Raw genomic sequence first — 16,363 nt, forward strand, 5'->3', positions numbered from 1 at the left:
TCTTGGGCAGGGACCATCTCTATATGTTGCCAACTTGGACTTCCCCAGCGCTTAGTACAGTGCTCTGCACACATTAAGCACTCAATAAATACGATTGAATGAATGAATGAATGAAGGCGGGAAGAGAGAGAAACTTGGTTTGCCCGCACTTTCGGCTTCAGTTCTCTCCTGCTCTCCATCGGTTGTCATCATCATCATCAATCGTATTTATTGAGCGCTTACTATGTGCAGAGCACTGTACTAAGCGCTTGGGAAGTACAAATTGGCAACATATAGAGACAGTCCCTACCCAACAGTGGGCTCACAGTCTAAAAGTCAAGGGAGGGGTTTGGAGAAAAGGGGCTTGAAGCAGCAGGGACTAATGGATAGAGCCCCAGCCTGGGAGTCCGAGGTCATGGGTTCAAATCCCAGCCCCGCCACTTGTCAGCTGTGCGACTTTGGGCAAGTGACTTCACTTCTCTGGGCCTCAGTTCCCTCATCTGCAAAATGGAGATTAAGACTGTGAGTCACATGGGGCAACCGGATCACCTTGTAACCTCCCCAGCGCTTAGAACAGTGCTTTGTGCATAGTAAGCGCTTAATCAATCAATCAGTCGTATTTATTGAGCACTTACTGTGTGCAGAGCACTGTCCTAAGCGCTTGGGAAGTCCAAGTTTGCAACATTTGGGCAAGTCACTTAACTTCTCTGTGCCTCAGTTACCTCATCTGGAAAATGGGGATTAAATGTGAGCCCCAAGTGGGGCAACCTGATCACCTTGGAACCTCCCCAGCGCTTAGAACAGTGCTTTGCACATAGTAAGCGCTTAATAAATGCCATTATTATTATTATTATTATATAGAGACGGTCCCTGCCCAACAATGGGCTCACAGTCTGGAAGGGGGAGACAGAGAACGAAACAAAACGTATTAACAAAATAAAATAAATAAAATAGAGATGTACAAGTAGAATAAATAAATAAGTAGAGTAATTAACAAATGCCAAGATTCTTATTATTATTATTATTATTGTTGTAATCCCAGCTCCACAGCTCTGTGACCCTGTCGCTTCACCTCTCTGGGCTTCAGTTGCCTCAGCTGTAAAATGGGGATTAATAATGGTAATAATAATAATGATGATGATGGCATTTGTTAAGCGCTTAATATGTGCGAAACACTGTTCTAAGCACTGGGGGGGATGCGAGGTGATCAGGTTGTCCCACGGGGGGCTCTCAGTCTTCATACAGTGCTAGGCGCTTAGTACAGTGCTCTGCACACAGAAAGCGCTCAATAAATACAGTTGAATGAATGAATGACTCCCCATTTGACAGATGAGGCTCAGAGAAGTTCAGTGGCTTGCCCAAGGCCACACAGCTGACGAGTGGCGGAGCCGGGATTAGAACCCACGACCTCCGACTCCCAATCCCGGGCTCTTTCCACCGAGCCACGCCGAGTGAGCCCCATGTGGGACACAGCCTGATTTGCCTGTGTCTTCCCCAGCGCTCAGCGCAGTGTCTCCCACATAGTGAGCGCCTAACAAGTTCCTCAAGATATTGTTATTGTCCTTAGGGGGAGCAGAATTATTTTGGGGGAAAAAGCTTTCCCACTTGGCTGGAGCCCTGGTCTAGATTTGGCTCCAGGGGGTTTCCAGCCCCGCCTCAACCCTTCCCCTACCCATCAACTTGTACTTCCCAAGCGCTTAGTACAGTGCTCTGCACACACTGAGCGCTCAATAAATGCGATTGAATGAATGAATCCACCAGGGGGAATTAGAGAAGCAGCGTGGCTCAGTGGAAAGAGCCCGGGCTTTGGAGTCAGGGGCCGTGGGTTCGAATCCCGGCTCCGCCAATTGTCAGCTGGGTGACTTTGGGCAAGGCACTTCACTTCTCTGGGCCTCAGTTCTCTCATCTGTCAAATGGGGATGAAGACTGGGAGCCCCCCCCGTGGGACAACCTGATCACCTTGTAACCTCCCCAGCGCTTAGAACAGTGCTCGGCACATAGTAAGCGCTTAATAAATGCCATCATTATTATTATTATTATTATTATTTAGGGCCTGGGGGTGGGCGGGCAAAATCCCAGCAGGAGGGGGCTTGTCCGGCCCATCTTGGAACCCTGAAGACCACCCAACCCCGAGTCCGGAGCGGCCCCAAGGAAGTCGTCGTCGTCGACGGGAGGCGTGGGGGACACCGCTGTGTGGGCGTCTGCTTGCGTGTTCCAGCGGGGAGTCTCCGGGCATGTGGTTGGCGGCGGCGAGCGGGTTGGGGCTCACAATCTCGCCCCGTCTCCTTCCTCAGTTCTCTCAGTACCTCCATGAGAACGCCGCCTACGTTCGTCCCCTCGAGGAAGGGATGCTACACCTCTTCGAGAGCATCACTGAGGACACCGTCACAGTGCTCGTAATGTCTCTCCGGCTCTCTCTCCCCTCTCTGTCTCTCCCCCTCTCTCCTCTCTGCCTGGGTCTTCCCCTGCCTGTCTCTCTCCCCTCCCCTCTCTCTCCTATCTGCCTGTCTCCCCCCCCCCAACTCTGCCTGTCTCTCCCCCTCTCTGTCTCTCTCTCTCCTATCTACCTGTCTCTCCCCCTCTCTGCCTGTCTCCTCTCTCTCCTATCTACCCGTCTCCCCCAACTCTGCCTGTCTCTCCCCCCGTTCTGCCTCTCTCCTATCTACCTGTCTCCCCCCAACTCTGCCTGTCTCTCCCCCTCTCTGTCTCTCTCTCCTATCTACCTGTCTCTCCCCCCCTCTGCCTGTCTCCTCTCTCTCCTATCTACCTGTCTCCCCCAACTCTACCTGTCTCTCCCCCTCTCTGCCTCTCTCTCCTCTCCGCCTCTCTTTCTCCCCTCTGCCTCTCTCTCTCCTCTCTCCTATCTACCTGTCTCCCCCAACTCTACCTGTCTCTCCCCCTCTCTGGCTCTCTCTCCTCTCTGCCTCTCTTTCTCCCATCTGCCTCTCTCTCTTCTCTCTCCTATCTACCTGTCTCCCCCAACTCTACCTGTCTCTCCCCCTCTCTGCCTCTCTCTCTCTCCTGTCTACCTGTCTCCCCCAACTCTGCCTGTCTCCCCCCAACTCTTCCTGTCTCTCCCCCTCTCTGCCTCTCTCTCCTATCTACCTGTCTCCCCCCAACTCTGCCTGTCTCTCCCTCTCTCTCCTCTCTGCCTCTCTTTCTCCCCTCTGCCTCTCTCTTCTCTCTCCTATCTACCTGTCTCCCCCAACTCTGCCTGTCTCTCCCCCCTCTGCCTCTCTCTCCTATCTGCCTGTCTCCCCCCAACTCTGCCTGTCTCTCCCCCTCTCTGCCTCTCTCTCCTATCTGCCTGTCTCCCCGCAACTCTGCCTGTCTCTCCCCCTCTCTGCCTCTCTCTCCTCTCTACCTGTCTCTCCCCCTCTCTGCCTCTCTCTCCTCTGTCTGCCTGTCTCCCCCCAACTCTGCCTGTCTCTCCCCCTCTCTAACTCTCTCTCCTATCTACCTGTCTCCCCCCAACTCTGCCTGTCTCTCAGCTCTCTGCCTCTCTCTCCTCTTTCTTCTATCTACCTGTCTCCTCCCAACTCTGCCTGTCTCTCCCCCTCTCTGCCTGTCTTCTCTTTCTCCTATCTACCTGTCTCCCCCAACTCTGCCTGTCTCTCCCCCTCTCTGCCTGTCTCCCCCCGACTCTGCCTGTCTCTTCTATCTGCTTGTCTCCCCCCGACTCTGCCTGTCTCTCCCCTTCTCTGCCTCTCTCTCCTATCTGCCTGTCTCCCCCCAACTCTGCCTGTCTCTCCCCATCTCTGCCTCTCTCTCCTATCTACCTGTCTCCCCCCCCAACTCTGCCTGTCTCTCCCCGTCTCTGCCTCTCTTTCTCCCCTCTGCCTCTCTCCCCCCACCTCCTTCTGTCTCTCTTCCCCCCCCAGCCCGTCACCTCTCTCCCCCCCCCCCCCCACCCCCCCATCTGCCTCTGTCATCTCTGGGCGGTGGCGTCTCCCTCCGTGCAGCGCGTCCCCCGGTGTCACGGGGCCCCGGTGACCGGGGGCGGCCTCTCTCTCGCAGGAGACAACCGTGACGCTGAAAACGTTTGCCGAGCACCTGACGTCCTACCTGGCTTTCCTGAGGAAGATCCTTCCTTATCAGCTGAAAAGGTACTTGCTCCCAGAGCTCAGCCGAACGTAGCAGACCGGCCTAGGGCAAGCTTGCTCGGGCTTACGGTCTCCACGGGGAGACGGGCATGGGAAGAAATGAATAAGGGAGGGATGTGGAAATAAATAAATTAATTAATTAATAAATAAATAAAAATAAATAAATGACGATGATGGCATTTGTTAAGCGTTTACTATGTGCAAAGCACTGTTCTAAGCGCTGGGGGGGATACAAGGTGATCACGTTGTCCCACGGGGAGCTCACAGTCTCAATCCTCATTTTACAGATGAGGTTACTGAGGCTCAGAGAAGTTGTGACTTGCCTAAGGTCACACATTTATTACTTATAAATAAATAATAAATAAAGGAGGGAAGCAGCGTGGCTCAGTGGAAAGAGCCCGGGCTTTGGAGTCACAGGTCACGGGTTCAAATCCCGGCTCCGCCACTTGTCAGCTGGGTGACTTTGGGCAAGTCACTTCATTCATTCATTCATTCATTCAATCGTATTTATTGAGCGCTTACCGTGTGCAGAGCACTGTACTAAGCGCTTGGGAAGTCCAAGTTGGCAACATATAGAGACGGTCCCTACCCAACAGTGGGCTCACAGTCACTTCTCTGGGCCTCAGCGACCTCATCTGGAAAATGGGGATTAAGACTGTGAGCCCTCTGTGGGACAACCTGATCACTTTGTAACCTCCCCAGCGCTTAGAACAGTGCTTGGCACATAGTAAGCGCTTAATAGATGCCATTATTATTATTATTATTATTATTATTATTATTATTATTATTATTATTATTTGGACGTAAAGTGGTGGGGGGCTGAGGGAGGGGGAGATGAAGAAAGAGGAGTTAAGTAAATCGGGGTGATGCAGAAGGGAGATGGAGGAGGGGAAATCAATCAATCAATCAATCGTATTGAGCGCTTACTGTGTGCAGAGCACTGTACTAAGCGCTTGGGAAGTCCAAGTGGGCAACATCTAGAGACGGTCCCTACCCGACAGCGGGCTCACAGTCTAGAAGGGGGAGACAGAGAACAAAACAAAACATATTAACAAAATAAAATAAATTCATTCATTCATTCAATCGTATTTATTGAGCACTTACTGTATGCAGAGCACTGTACTAAGCACTTGGGAAGTACAAGTTTGCAGCATATAGAGACGGTCCCTACCCAACAGCGGGCTCACAGTCTAGAAGGGGGAGACAGAGAAAACAAAACGAAACATATTAACAAAATAAAATAAATTCATTCATCCATTCAATCGTATTTATTGAGCGCTTACTATGTGCAGAGCACTGTACTAAGCGCTTGGGAAGTCCAAGTTGGCAACATATAGAGACGGTCCCTACCCAACAGCAGGCTCACAGTCTAGAAGGGGGAGACAGAGAACAAAACAAAACATATAAACCAAATAAAATAAATAGAATGAATATGTACAAGTAAAATAATTCTCTGGGCAGAGGAGGCGTACGCATTTCGAACCATACTAGATCTGTGCAAGTAAAATAGAGTAATAAATATGTACAAACATATACGTCTAGACTGTGAGCCCACTCCTCTAGACTGTGAGCCCACTGTTGGGTAGGGACCGTCTCTCTATGTTGCCAACTTGGACTTCCCAAGCGCCTAGTACAGTGCTCGGCACACAGTAAGCGCTCAATAAATACGATTGAAAGAATGAATGAATGAATGTATATACGTTTGTACGTATTTATTACTCTATTTTATTTGTATGTATTTGTTCTATTTATTTTATTTTGTTAATATGTTTTGTTTTGTTGTCTGTCTCCCCCTTCTAGACTGTGAGCCCGCTGTTGGGTAGGGACCGTCTCTATATGTTGCCGATTTGGACTTCCCAAGCGCTTAGTATAGTGCTCTGCACACAGTAAGCGCTCAATAAATACGATTGAATGAATGAATGAATGACTGTATATATGTTTGTACGTATTTATCACTCTATTTTATTTGTATATATTTGTTCTATTTATTTTATTTTGTTAATATGTTTTGTTTTGTTCTCTGTTTCCCCCTTCTAGACTGTGAGCCCACTGTTGGGTAGGACTGTCTCACTACGTTGCCAATCTGGACTTCCCAAGTGCTTAGTATAGTGCTCTGCACACAGTAAGCACTCAATAAATATGATTGAATGAATGACTGCATATATGTTTGTACGTATTTATTGCTCTATTTTATTTGTATATATTTGTCCCATTCATTTTATTTTGTGAATAGGTTTTGTTTTGTTGTCTGTCTCCCCCTTCTAGACTGTGAGCCCACTGTTGGGTAGGGACCATCTCTAGATGTTGCCAACTTGGACTTCCCAAGCGCTTAGTTTAGTGCTCTACGCACAATAAGCGCTGAATAAATACGATTGAATGAATGAATGTATATATGTTTGTATGTATTTATTACTCTACTTATTCATTTTATTTGTATATATTTGTTCTATTCATTTTATTTTGTGAATAGGTTTGGTTTTGTTGCCTGTCTCCCCCTTCTAGACTGTGAGCCCGCTGTGGGGTAGGGACCGTCTCTCTATGTTGCCAACTTGGACTTCCCAAGCGCTTAGTACAGTGCTCTGTGCACAGTAAGCGCTCAATAAATACGATTGAATGAATGTATATATGTTTGTATGTATTTATTACTCTATTTTATTAGTATATATTTGTTCTATTCATTTTATTTTGTGACTATGTTTGGTTTTGTTGTCTGTCTCCCCCTTCTAGACTGTGAGCCCACTGTCGGGTAGGGACCGTCTCTCTATGTTGCCAACTTGGACTTCCCAAGCGCTCAGTATAGTGCTCTGCACACAGTAAGCGCTCAATAAATACGATTGAATGAATGAATGAATATATATATGTTTGTACGTATTTATTACTCTATTTTATTAGTATATATTTGTTCTATTCATTTTATTTTGCGAATAGGTTTCGTTTTGTTCTCTGTCTCCCCCTTCTAGACTGTGAGCCCGCTGTTGGGTGGGGACCGTCTCTAGATGTTGCCAACTTGGACTTCCCAAGCGCTTAGTACAGTGCTCGGCACACAGTCAGCGCTCAATAAATACGATTGATCGATTGATTTCTCCGTGCCTCGGTTCCCTCATCTGGAAAATGGGGAGGAAGACTGTGAGCCCCTGTGGGACAACCTGATCACCTTGTAACCTCCCCAGCGCTTAGAACAGTGCTTGGCACATAGTAAGTGCTTAATAAACGCTGTTAAAAAAAAGAAAAAGGGCACACAGCGCTCAATAAATACGATTGATTGATTGATTGATCTATACAGGTGCTGTGGGGAGGGGAAATGAGGGCTCAGTCAGGGAAGGCCTCTCGGGTTTAAGGGGAGCAGCCCCCGGCCCGCATTCGACGCGGGAGGGAGGATTTCGGCGGGAGGACTTCGGGGCGCTCAAACGACGGTCCGCCCTGCCCTAGCCTGGAGGAAGAAGGGGAGTCCCCCCTGTGCACCCCTCCGCTGAGAGCCCACAACGTCGACCTTCAGAGGGACATGAGGAGGATGACGGCGGTCTTCGAGAAGCTCCGGACTTACGTCACGCTCCTCGCCCTGCCAAGTAAGCGCCCCGGCCCGGCTGCCGGGCGGCCCCGTCCTCGGTGGCGGGCGCGGTGGGACACCGTGAGCCCCTTGTTGGGTGGGGACCGCCTCTACACGTTGCCGCTCTGTACTCCCCAAGAGCTCAGTAAGTATGACTGAATGAATGAATGAAGGATTTTAGACTGTCAGCCCACTGTTGGGTAGGGACTGTCTCTATATGTTGCCAACTTGGACTCCCCAAGCGCCTAGTACAGTGCTGTGCACACAGTAAGCGCGCAATAAATACGATTGATTGAATGAATGAATGAAGGCTTTTAGACTGTCAGCCCACTGTTGGGTAGGGACTGTCTCTATATGTTGCCAACTTGGACTTCCCAAGCGCCTAGTACAGTGCTGTGCACACAGTAAGCGCGCAATAAATACGATTGAATGAATGAATGAAGGATTTTAGACTGTCAGCCCACTGTTGGGTAGGGACTGTCTCTATATGTTGCCAACTTGGACTCCCCAAGCGCCTAGTACAGTGCTGTGCACACAGTAAGCGCGCAATAAATACGATTGATTGATTGAATGAATGAATGAGGGATTTTAGGCTGTGAGCCCACTGTTGGGTAGGGACTGTCTCTATATGTGGCCAACTTGGACTTGCCAAGCGCTTAGTACAGTGCTGTGCACACAGTAAGCGCTCGATAAATACGATTGATTGATTGATTAAGCACTTACTATGCTCCTGGTACTCTACTGGGTGCTGAGGGAGAAGCTAAATAATCAGGGTGGATACAAACCCTGTTCCGTCGGGATCTCAGTCGAAGTCAGAAGAACAGGGATTTAATCCCCATTTTGTAGACGAGGAGATTGAGGAACAGATACGTTTGCGTTACTACTGATCAATCGTTTTTATTGAGCGCTTACTGTGTGCAGAGCACTGTACTAAGCGCTTGGGAAGCCCAAGTTGGCAACATCTAGAGACGGTCCCTACCCAACAGCGGGCTCACAGGCTAGAAGGGGGAGACAGAGAACAAAACCAAACATATTCACAAAATAAAATAAATAGAATAGATATGGACAAGTAAAATAAATAAACAAATAGAGTAATAGTTACTAGGCCATGCTGCTTCTCTAAAGCTGCTTCTCCCTGCTTCTTCCGTTTATTGCGAAACGGAATTATTATTATTGTACTCATCATCATCATCAATCGTATTTATTGAGCGCTTACTATGTGCAGAGCACTGTACTAAGCGCTTGGGAAGTACAAATTGGCAACATATAGAGACAGTCCCTACCCAACAGTGGGCTCACAGTCTAAAAGGGGGCTCACAGTCTAAAAAGCGCTCAGTACAGCGCGCTGCACACAGCGCTCAGTAAGTATGATTGATTGAATGAATGAATGAAGGATTTTAGACTGTGAGCCCACTGTTGGGGAGGGACTGTCTCTATATGTTGCCAACTTGGACTTCCCAAGCGCTTAGTACAGTGCTCTGCACTCAGTAAGCGCTCAATAAATACGATTGATTGATTGATTGATTGGCGGGACGGCCCTCCGGTCCAGGCGGGTGCTGGACTCGCGGGGGTCCGGCGGGGCTAGCGAAAGTCGCCCGACGTCGCCAGTCAATCAGTCGTGTTTATTGAGCGCTTACTGTGTGCAGAGCACTGTACTAAGCGCTTGGGAAGTACAAGTTGGCAACATACAGAGACGGTCCCTACCCAACAGTGGGCTCGTCGCCAAGTTCGCCCCTTCGCCCTAACGGCCGTCGGAGAGGGGTCCTCGCTCCATCCGTGCTATTTATTGTCCGCTGTGTGACTCTGGGCAAGTCACTTCACTTCTCTGAGCCTCAGTTCCCTCATCTGTAAAATGGGGATTAAAAACTGTGAGCCCCCCGTGGGACAACCTGATCACCTTGTAGCCTCCCCAGCGCTTAGAAGAGTGCTTGGCACATAGTAAGCACTTAATAAATGCCATCATTATTATCTATTATGGCAACCTGATCGAACTGTAACCTCCCCAGCACTTAGAACAGGGCTTTGCACATAGTAAGCGCTTAATAAATGCCATCATTATTATTTATTATTGCAACCTGATTGCCCTGTAACTTCCCCAGCGCGTACAGCAGTGCTTATTACAACCTGATTGCCCTGTAACCTCCCCAGCGCTTAGATCAGTGCTTTGCACATAGTAAGTGCTTAATAAATGCCATCATTATTATTTATTATTACAACCTGATCGCCCTGTAACCTCCCCAGCGCTTAGAACATTGCTTATTATTACAACCTGATTGCCCTGTAACCTCCCCAGCGCTTAGAACAGTGCTTTGCACATAGTAAGCGCTTAATAAATGCCATCATTATTATTTATTATTGCAACCTGATCTCCCTGTAACCTCCCCAGTGCTTAGAACAGTGCTTGGCACATAGTAAGCGCTTAATAAATGCCATCATTATTATTTATTATGACAACCTGATCGCCCTGTAACCTCCCCAGCGCTTAGAACAGTGCTTTGCACATAGTAAGCGCTTAATAAATGCCATCATTATTATTTATTATGACAACCTGATCGCCCTGTAACCTCCCCAGTGCTTAGAACAGTGCTTATTATTACAACCTGATTGCCCTGTAACCTCCCCAGCGCTTAGAACAGTGCGTTGCACATAGTAAGTGCTTAATAAATACCATCATTATTATTTATTATTACAACCTGATCGCCCTGTAACCTCCCCGGCGCTTAGAACAGGGCTTATTATTACAACCTGATTGCCCTGTAACCTCCCCAGCGCTTAGAACAGTGCTTTGCACAGAGTAAGCACTTAATAAATGCCATCATTATTATTTATTATTACAACCTGATCTCCCTGTAACCTCCCCAGTGCTTAGAACAGTGCTTGGCACATAGTAAGCGCTTAATAAATGCCATCATTATTATTTATTATTGCAACCTGATCGCCCTGTAATCTCCCCAGCACTTAGAACAGTGCTTTGCACATAGTAAGCGCTTAATAAATGCCATCATTATTATTTATTATGACAACCTGATCGCCCTGTAGCCTCCCCAGCACTTAGAACAGTGCTTTGCACATAGTAAGCGCTTAATAAATGCCATCATTATTATTTATTATTACAACCTGATCGCCCTGTAACCTCCCCAGCGCTTAGAACAGTGCCTTGCACAAAGTAAGCGCTTAATAAATGCCATCATTATTATTTATTATTACATCCTGATCACCTTGTAGCCTCCCCATCACTTAGAACAGTGCTTTGCACATAGTAAGCGCTTAATAAGTGCCATCATTATTATTTATTATGACAACCTGATTGCCCTGTAACCTCCCCAGCGCTTAGAACAGTGCTTTGCACATTGTAGGCGCTTAATAAATGCCATCATTATTATTTATTTTGACAACCTGATCGTCCTGTAACCTCCCCAGCGCTTAGAACAGTGCTTGGCACAGAGTAAGCGCTTAATAAATGCCATCACTATTATTACCTCATCTGTAAAATGGGGATGAAGACTGTGATCCCCGGTGGGACAACCTGATCACCTTGTAACCTCCCCAGCGCTTAGAACAGTGCTTGGCACATAGTAAGCGCTTAACAAAACGCCATCATTATTATTATCATTATATGAAAAAGCTAAGCGGAAGCGTGTTTGGGAACCCTGTCCTTAGGGAAGCAGCGTGGCTCAGTGGAAAGAGCCCGGGCTTTGGAGTCAGAGGTCATGGGTTCGAATCCCGGCTCCGCCACATGTCTGCTTTGTGACCTAGGGCAAGTCACTTCACTTCTCTGAGCCTCAGTTCCCTCATCTGTAAAATGAGGATTAAGACCGTGAGCCCCCCGTGGGACGACTTGATCCCATTGTATCCCCCCAGCACTTAGAGCAGCGCTCTGCACATAGTAAGCGCTTAACAAATGCCATCATCATTATTATTATTATTTGGAGTCAGAGGTCACGGGTTCGAATCCCGGCTCCGCCACTTGTCAGCTGGGTGACTTTGGGCAAGTCACTTGACTTCTCTGGAAAATGGGGATGAAGACGGTGAGCCCCCCGTGGGACAACCTGATCACCTTGTAACCTCCCCAGCGCTTAGAACAGTGCTTTGCACGTAGTAAGCGCTTAATAAATGCCATCGTTATTATTTCCCCCCCGCCTTGTAGGCACGCAGACGGACGGACTCCTCCGTGCCAACTACAGCGCGGTGTTAGCCCACTTGGCAGCCGCCCTCCACGCCTTCCACGACGTCACGAAAGGTCAGTCGTCCCCCCCCCCGGACGGGCCGGGCCGGTGGGAGTCCTGGTCTTCCGGGCTCTCGCACGCACACGTCGCTGTCCCAAGCGCTTAGTACAGTGCTCTGCCCACAGTAAGCGCTCAATAAATACGATTGAAGGAATGAATGAATGAGTACGTCGCCGATTTGTACTTCCCGAGCGCTTAGTCCAGTGCTCTGCACACAGTAAGCGCTCAATAAATACAATTGAATGAATACATTGCCAATTCATACTTCCTGAGCGCTTAGTCCAGTGCTCTGCATACAGTAAGTGCTCAATAAATACAATTGAATGAATACGTTGCTGATTCATACTTCCTGAGCGCTTAGTCCAGTGCTCTGCACACAGTAAGCGCTTAATAAATACGATTGAATGAATACGTTGCCAATTTGTACTCCCCGAGCGCTTAGTCCAGTGCTCTGCACACAGTAAGCGCTCAGTAAGTACGATTGAATGAATACGTTGCCGATTCGTACTTCCCGAGCGCTTAGTCCGGTGCTCTGCACACAGTAAGCGCTCAATAAATACAATTGAATGAATACGTTGCCGATTCGTACTTCCTGAGCGCTTAGTCCAGTGCTCTGCACACAGTAAGCGCTTAATAAATACGATTGAATGAATACATTGCCGATTTGTACTTCCCGAGCGCTTAGTGGTGTGCTCTGCACACAGTAAGCGCTCAATAAGTACGATTGAATGAATACGTTGCCGATTCGTACTTCCCGAGCGCTTAGTCCAGTGCTCTGCACACAGTAAGCGCTCAGTAAATGCGACTGAATGAATACGTTGCCGATTCGTACTTCCCGAGCGCTTAGTCCAATGCGCTGCACATGCTTAATAGATGCCATCATTATTATTATTATTGTTAACCGCCCCAGTGCTTAGAACAGTGCTTTGCATGTCGTATCGCTTAATAAATGCCATTATTATTATTATTATTATTATTATTATTATTGTTAACTGCCCCAGTGCTTAGAATAGTGCTTTGCACATAGTAAGCGTTTAATAAATGCCATCATTATTATTATTATTGTTAACCGCCCCAGCGCTTAGAACAGTGCTTTGCACGTAGTATGCGCTTAATAAATGCCATTGATATTATTATTATTATTATTGTTAACCACCCCAGTGTTTAGAATAGTGCTTTGCACATAGTAAGCGTTTATTAAATGCCATCATTATTATTATTATTGTTAACCGCCCCAGTGCTTAGAACAGTGCTTTGCACATAGTATGTGCTTAATAAATGCCGTTATTATTATTATTATTGTTAACTGCCCCAGTGCTTAGAATAGTACTTTGCACATAGTAAGTGTTTAATAAATGCCGTCATTATTATTATTATTGTTAAACTCCCCAGCACTTAGAACAGTGCTTTGCACATAGTATACGCTTAATAAATGCCCTTATTATTATTATTATTATTATTATTGTTAACCGCCCCAGTGCTTAGAATAGCGCTTTGCACATAGTAAGCGCTTAATAAATGCCATCATTATTATTATTATTGTTAACCGCCCCAGCGCTGAGAACAGTGCTTTGCACGTAGTAAGCGCTTAATAAATGCCAGTATTATTATTATTATTGTTAACCGCCCCAGCGCTTAGAATAGCGCTTTGCACATAGTAAGCGCTTAATAAATGCCATTTATTATTATTATTACTGTTAACCGCCCCAGCGCTTAGAACAGTTCTTTGCACGTAGTAAGCGCTTAATAAATGCCATTATTATTATTATTATTGTTAACCGCCCCAGCGCTTAGAATAGCGCTTTGCACATAGTAAGCGCTTAATAAATGCCATTTATTATTATTATTACTGTTAACCGCCCCAGCGCTTAGAACAGTGCTTTGCACTTAGTAAGCGCTTAATAAATGCCATTATTATTATTATTATTATTGTTAACCGCCCCAGCGCTTAGAATAGCGCTTTGCGCCTAGTAAGCGCTTAATAAATGCCATCGTCATCATTATTATTATTATTATTCATTCATTCATTCAGTTCATTCGATCATATTTATGGAGCGCTTCCTGTGTGCAGAGCACTGTACTGAGCGCTTGGGAAGTCCAAGTTATGATTAACTTATTATTTATTAATAATACTCAGTTATTCAGTCATTTAGCGGTGGGCTGACCGATTAAGCAGCCGAGAGAGCCCCCGTTCCCCGCCAGCCGGCGGTGACCGGGGTCGGTGGGGGAGGCGTCTCTCCCTGTCTCTCTCTCTCAGGGCTGTCCCTAGGAAGCGCTTAATAAATGCCATCATCATGATTATTGTTATTATTCATCCATTCATTCAATTCATTCAGTCGTATTTATTCAGTCATTCATTCATTCAGTTGTATTTATTGAGCGCTTACTGTGTGCAGAGCACTGTACTAAGCACTTGGGAAGTCCAAGTTATTATTAACTCATTATTTATTAATAATGCTTAATTATTTTTTTGACAAATCATTAACCGCCCCAGGGCTTAGAACAGCGCTTTGCACCTAGTGAGTGCTTAATAAATGCCATCATCATGATTATTATTATTATTATTCATCCATTGATTCAGTTCATTCAGTCGTATTTATGGAGCGCTTCCTGTGTGCAGAGCACTGTACTAACCGCATGGGAAGTCCAAGTTCTTATTAACTAAATATTTATTAATAGTACTCAATTATTTAATTATTGACAAACGTTTCACCGCCCTGGCGCTTTGCGCGTAGTAAGCGCTTAATAAATGCCTTCATCATAATTATCGTTATTATCCATTCATTCAGTTCATTCGATGGTATTTATGGAGCACTTCCTGTGTGCAGAGCACTGTACTAACCGCTTGGGCAGTCCAAGTTCTTTTTAACTTATTATTTATTAATAGTACTCACTTATTTAATTATTGACAAATGTTTCACCGCCCTGGCGCTTCACCGCCCTGGCGCTTTGCGCGTAGTAAGCGCTTCATAAATGCCATCATCATGATTATCGTTACTATTCATCCATTCATTCAATCAATCAATCGTATTTATTGAGCGCTTACTATGTGCAGAGCACTGTACTAAGCGCTTAGCATTCAGTTCATTCGATGGTATTTACGGAGCGCTTCCGGTGTGCAGAGCACCGTACTGAGCGCGGGGGAAGTCCAAGTTATTCTTAACTTATGATAATATTATGATAATATTATATCATAACATAGCAATAGAATATAACAATATAATATAACATAAAATAATATAATACGATATGATATAATATGATATGAGATAGTATATTACATGCATATTATATGCATACATATATTATATATATGTTATTATGTATAATAACACATACATAATATACAATATATAATCAATATAATAGATAATACAATACATAATATATAAAATATAGATAATATGTTATTATATTATATTATATCATATAACATGCAATATATAATTATATAATATAATGTAGTGTAATTATATTATTATATTATTATTATATATTATTATTGTAATACTCAGTTATTTAGTCATTTAGCGATGGGCTGACCGATTAACCAGCCGGAGGGGAGAGCCCCCGTTCCCCGCCAGCCGGCGGTGACCGGGGTCGGTGGGCGGGGGGGGCGTCTCTCCCTGTCTCTCGGGGCTGTCTCCGCAGAGATCTCCAAGCACTACGGCCAGAAAGCCGCCATGGAGCGGGAGCTGCCCACGGCCACTCAGAAGCTGCTGACCACCAACGACTGCGTCCTGGCCTCCGTCGCGGCGCTGACCGCCGGGGCGGGAAAGGTAACCTGGCCCGCCCCGGGGGGTGGGGGGCCCTCAGCGAAGCCCCCGGCGGCGTGGAAAGCGCTTAGTCCAGTGCCCTGCCCACAGTAAACGCTCAATAAGTGCGATTGAATGAATGAATGAATAATAATAATAACAATAATAATGATGATGATGGTATTTGATAAGCGCTTACTACGTGCAAAGCACCTGTTCTGAACGCTGGGGAGGTTATAAGGCGATCCGTCAATAAATAGGATTGAATGAATGAATGAATAATAATAATAATAATAATGATGGTGTTTGATAAGCGCTTACTACGTGCAAAGCACTCTTCTGAGCGCTGGGGAGGTTATAAGGCGATCCGTCAATAAATAGGATTGAATGAATGAATGAATAATAATAATGATAATAATGATGGTGTTTGATAAGCGCTTACTACGTGCAAAGCACTCTTCTGAGCGCTGGGGCGGTTATAAGGCAATCCGTCAATAAATAGGATTGAATGAATAATAATAATAATAATGATGGTATTTGATAAGCGCTTACTACGTGCAAAGCACCTGTTCTGAGCGCTGGGGAGGTCATAAGGCGATCCGTCAATAAATACGAGTGAATGAATGAGTAATAATAATAATGATGGTATTTGATAAGTGCTTACTACGTGCAAAGCACTGTTCTGAGCGCTGGGGAGGTTATAAGGCGATCCGTCAATAGATATGATTGAATGAATGAATAATAATAATGATG

The 16,363-nt window shown here is 46.0% G+C and overlaps 1 protein-coding gene across 1 annotated transcript in view; it reads left to right on the forward strand.

Annotated features, from left to right (window-relative positions):
- Nucleotides 1–16,363, forward strand: part of PPP1R21 (protein phosphatase 1 regulatory subunit 21) — a 77,302-nt gene that overhangs the window by 40,447 nt on the left and 20,492 nt on the right. The window contains exons 10-14 of the mRNA XM_038751272.1: nucleotides 2,274–2,375; nucleotides 3,997–4,085; nucleotides 7,512–7,648; nucleotides 11,777–11,869; nucleotides 15,507–15,634. Of these exons, the coding sequence (XP_038607200.1) occupies nucleotides 2,274–2,375; nucleotides 3,997–4,085; nucleotides 7,512–7,648; nucleotides 11,777–11,869; nucleotides 15,507–15,634 (549 nt within the window). The remainder of the gene's footprint in view (nucleotides 1–2,273; nucleotides 2,376–3,996; nucleotides 4,086–7,511; nucleotides 7,649–11,776; nucleotides 11,870–15,506; nucleotides 15,635–16,363) is intronic.

The sequence above is a fragment of the Tachyglossus aculeatus genome, chromosome 9, assembly GCF_015852505.1.
Source record: "Tachyglossus aculeatus isolate mTacAcu1 chromosome 9, mTacAcu1.pri, whole genome shotgun sequence".
In the NCBI taxonomy this organism is placed as follows: Eukaryota; Metazoa; Chordata; class Mammalia; order Monotremata; family Tachyglossidae; genus Tachyglossus; species Tachyglossus aculeatus.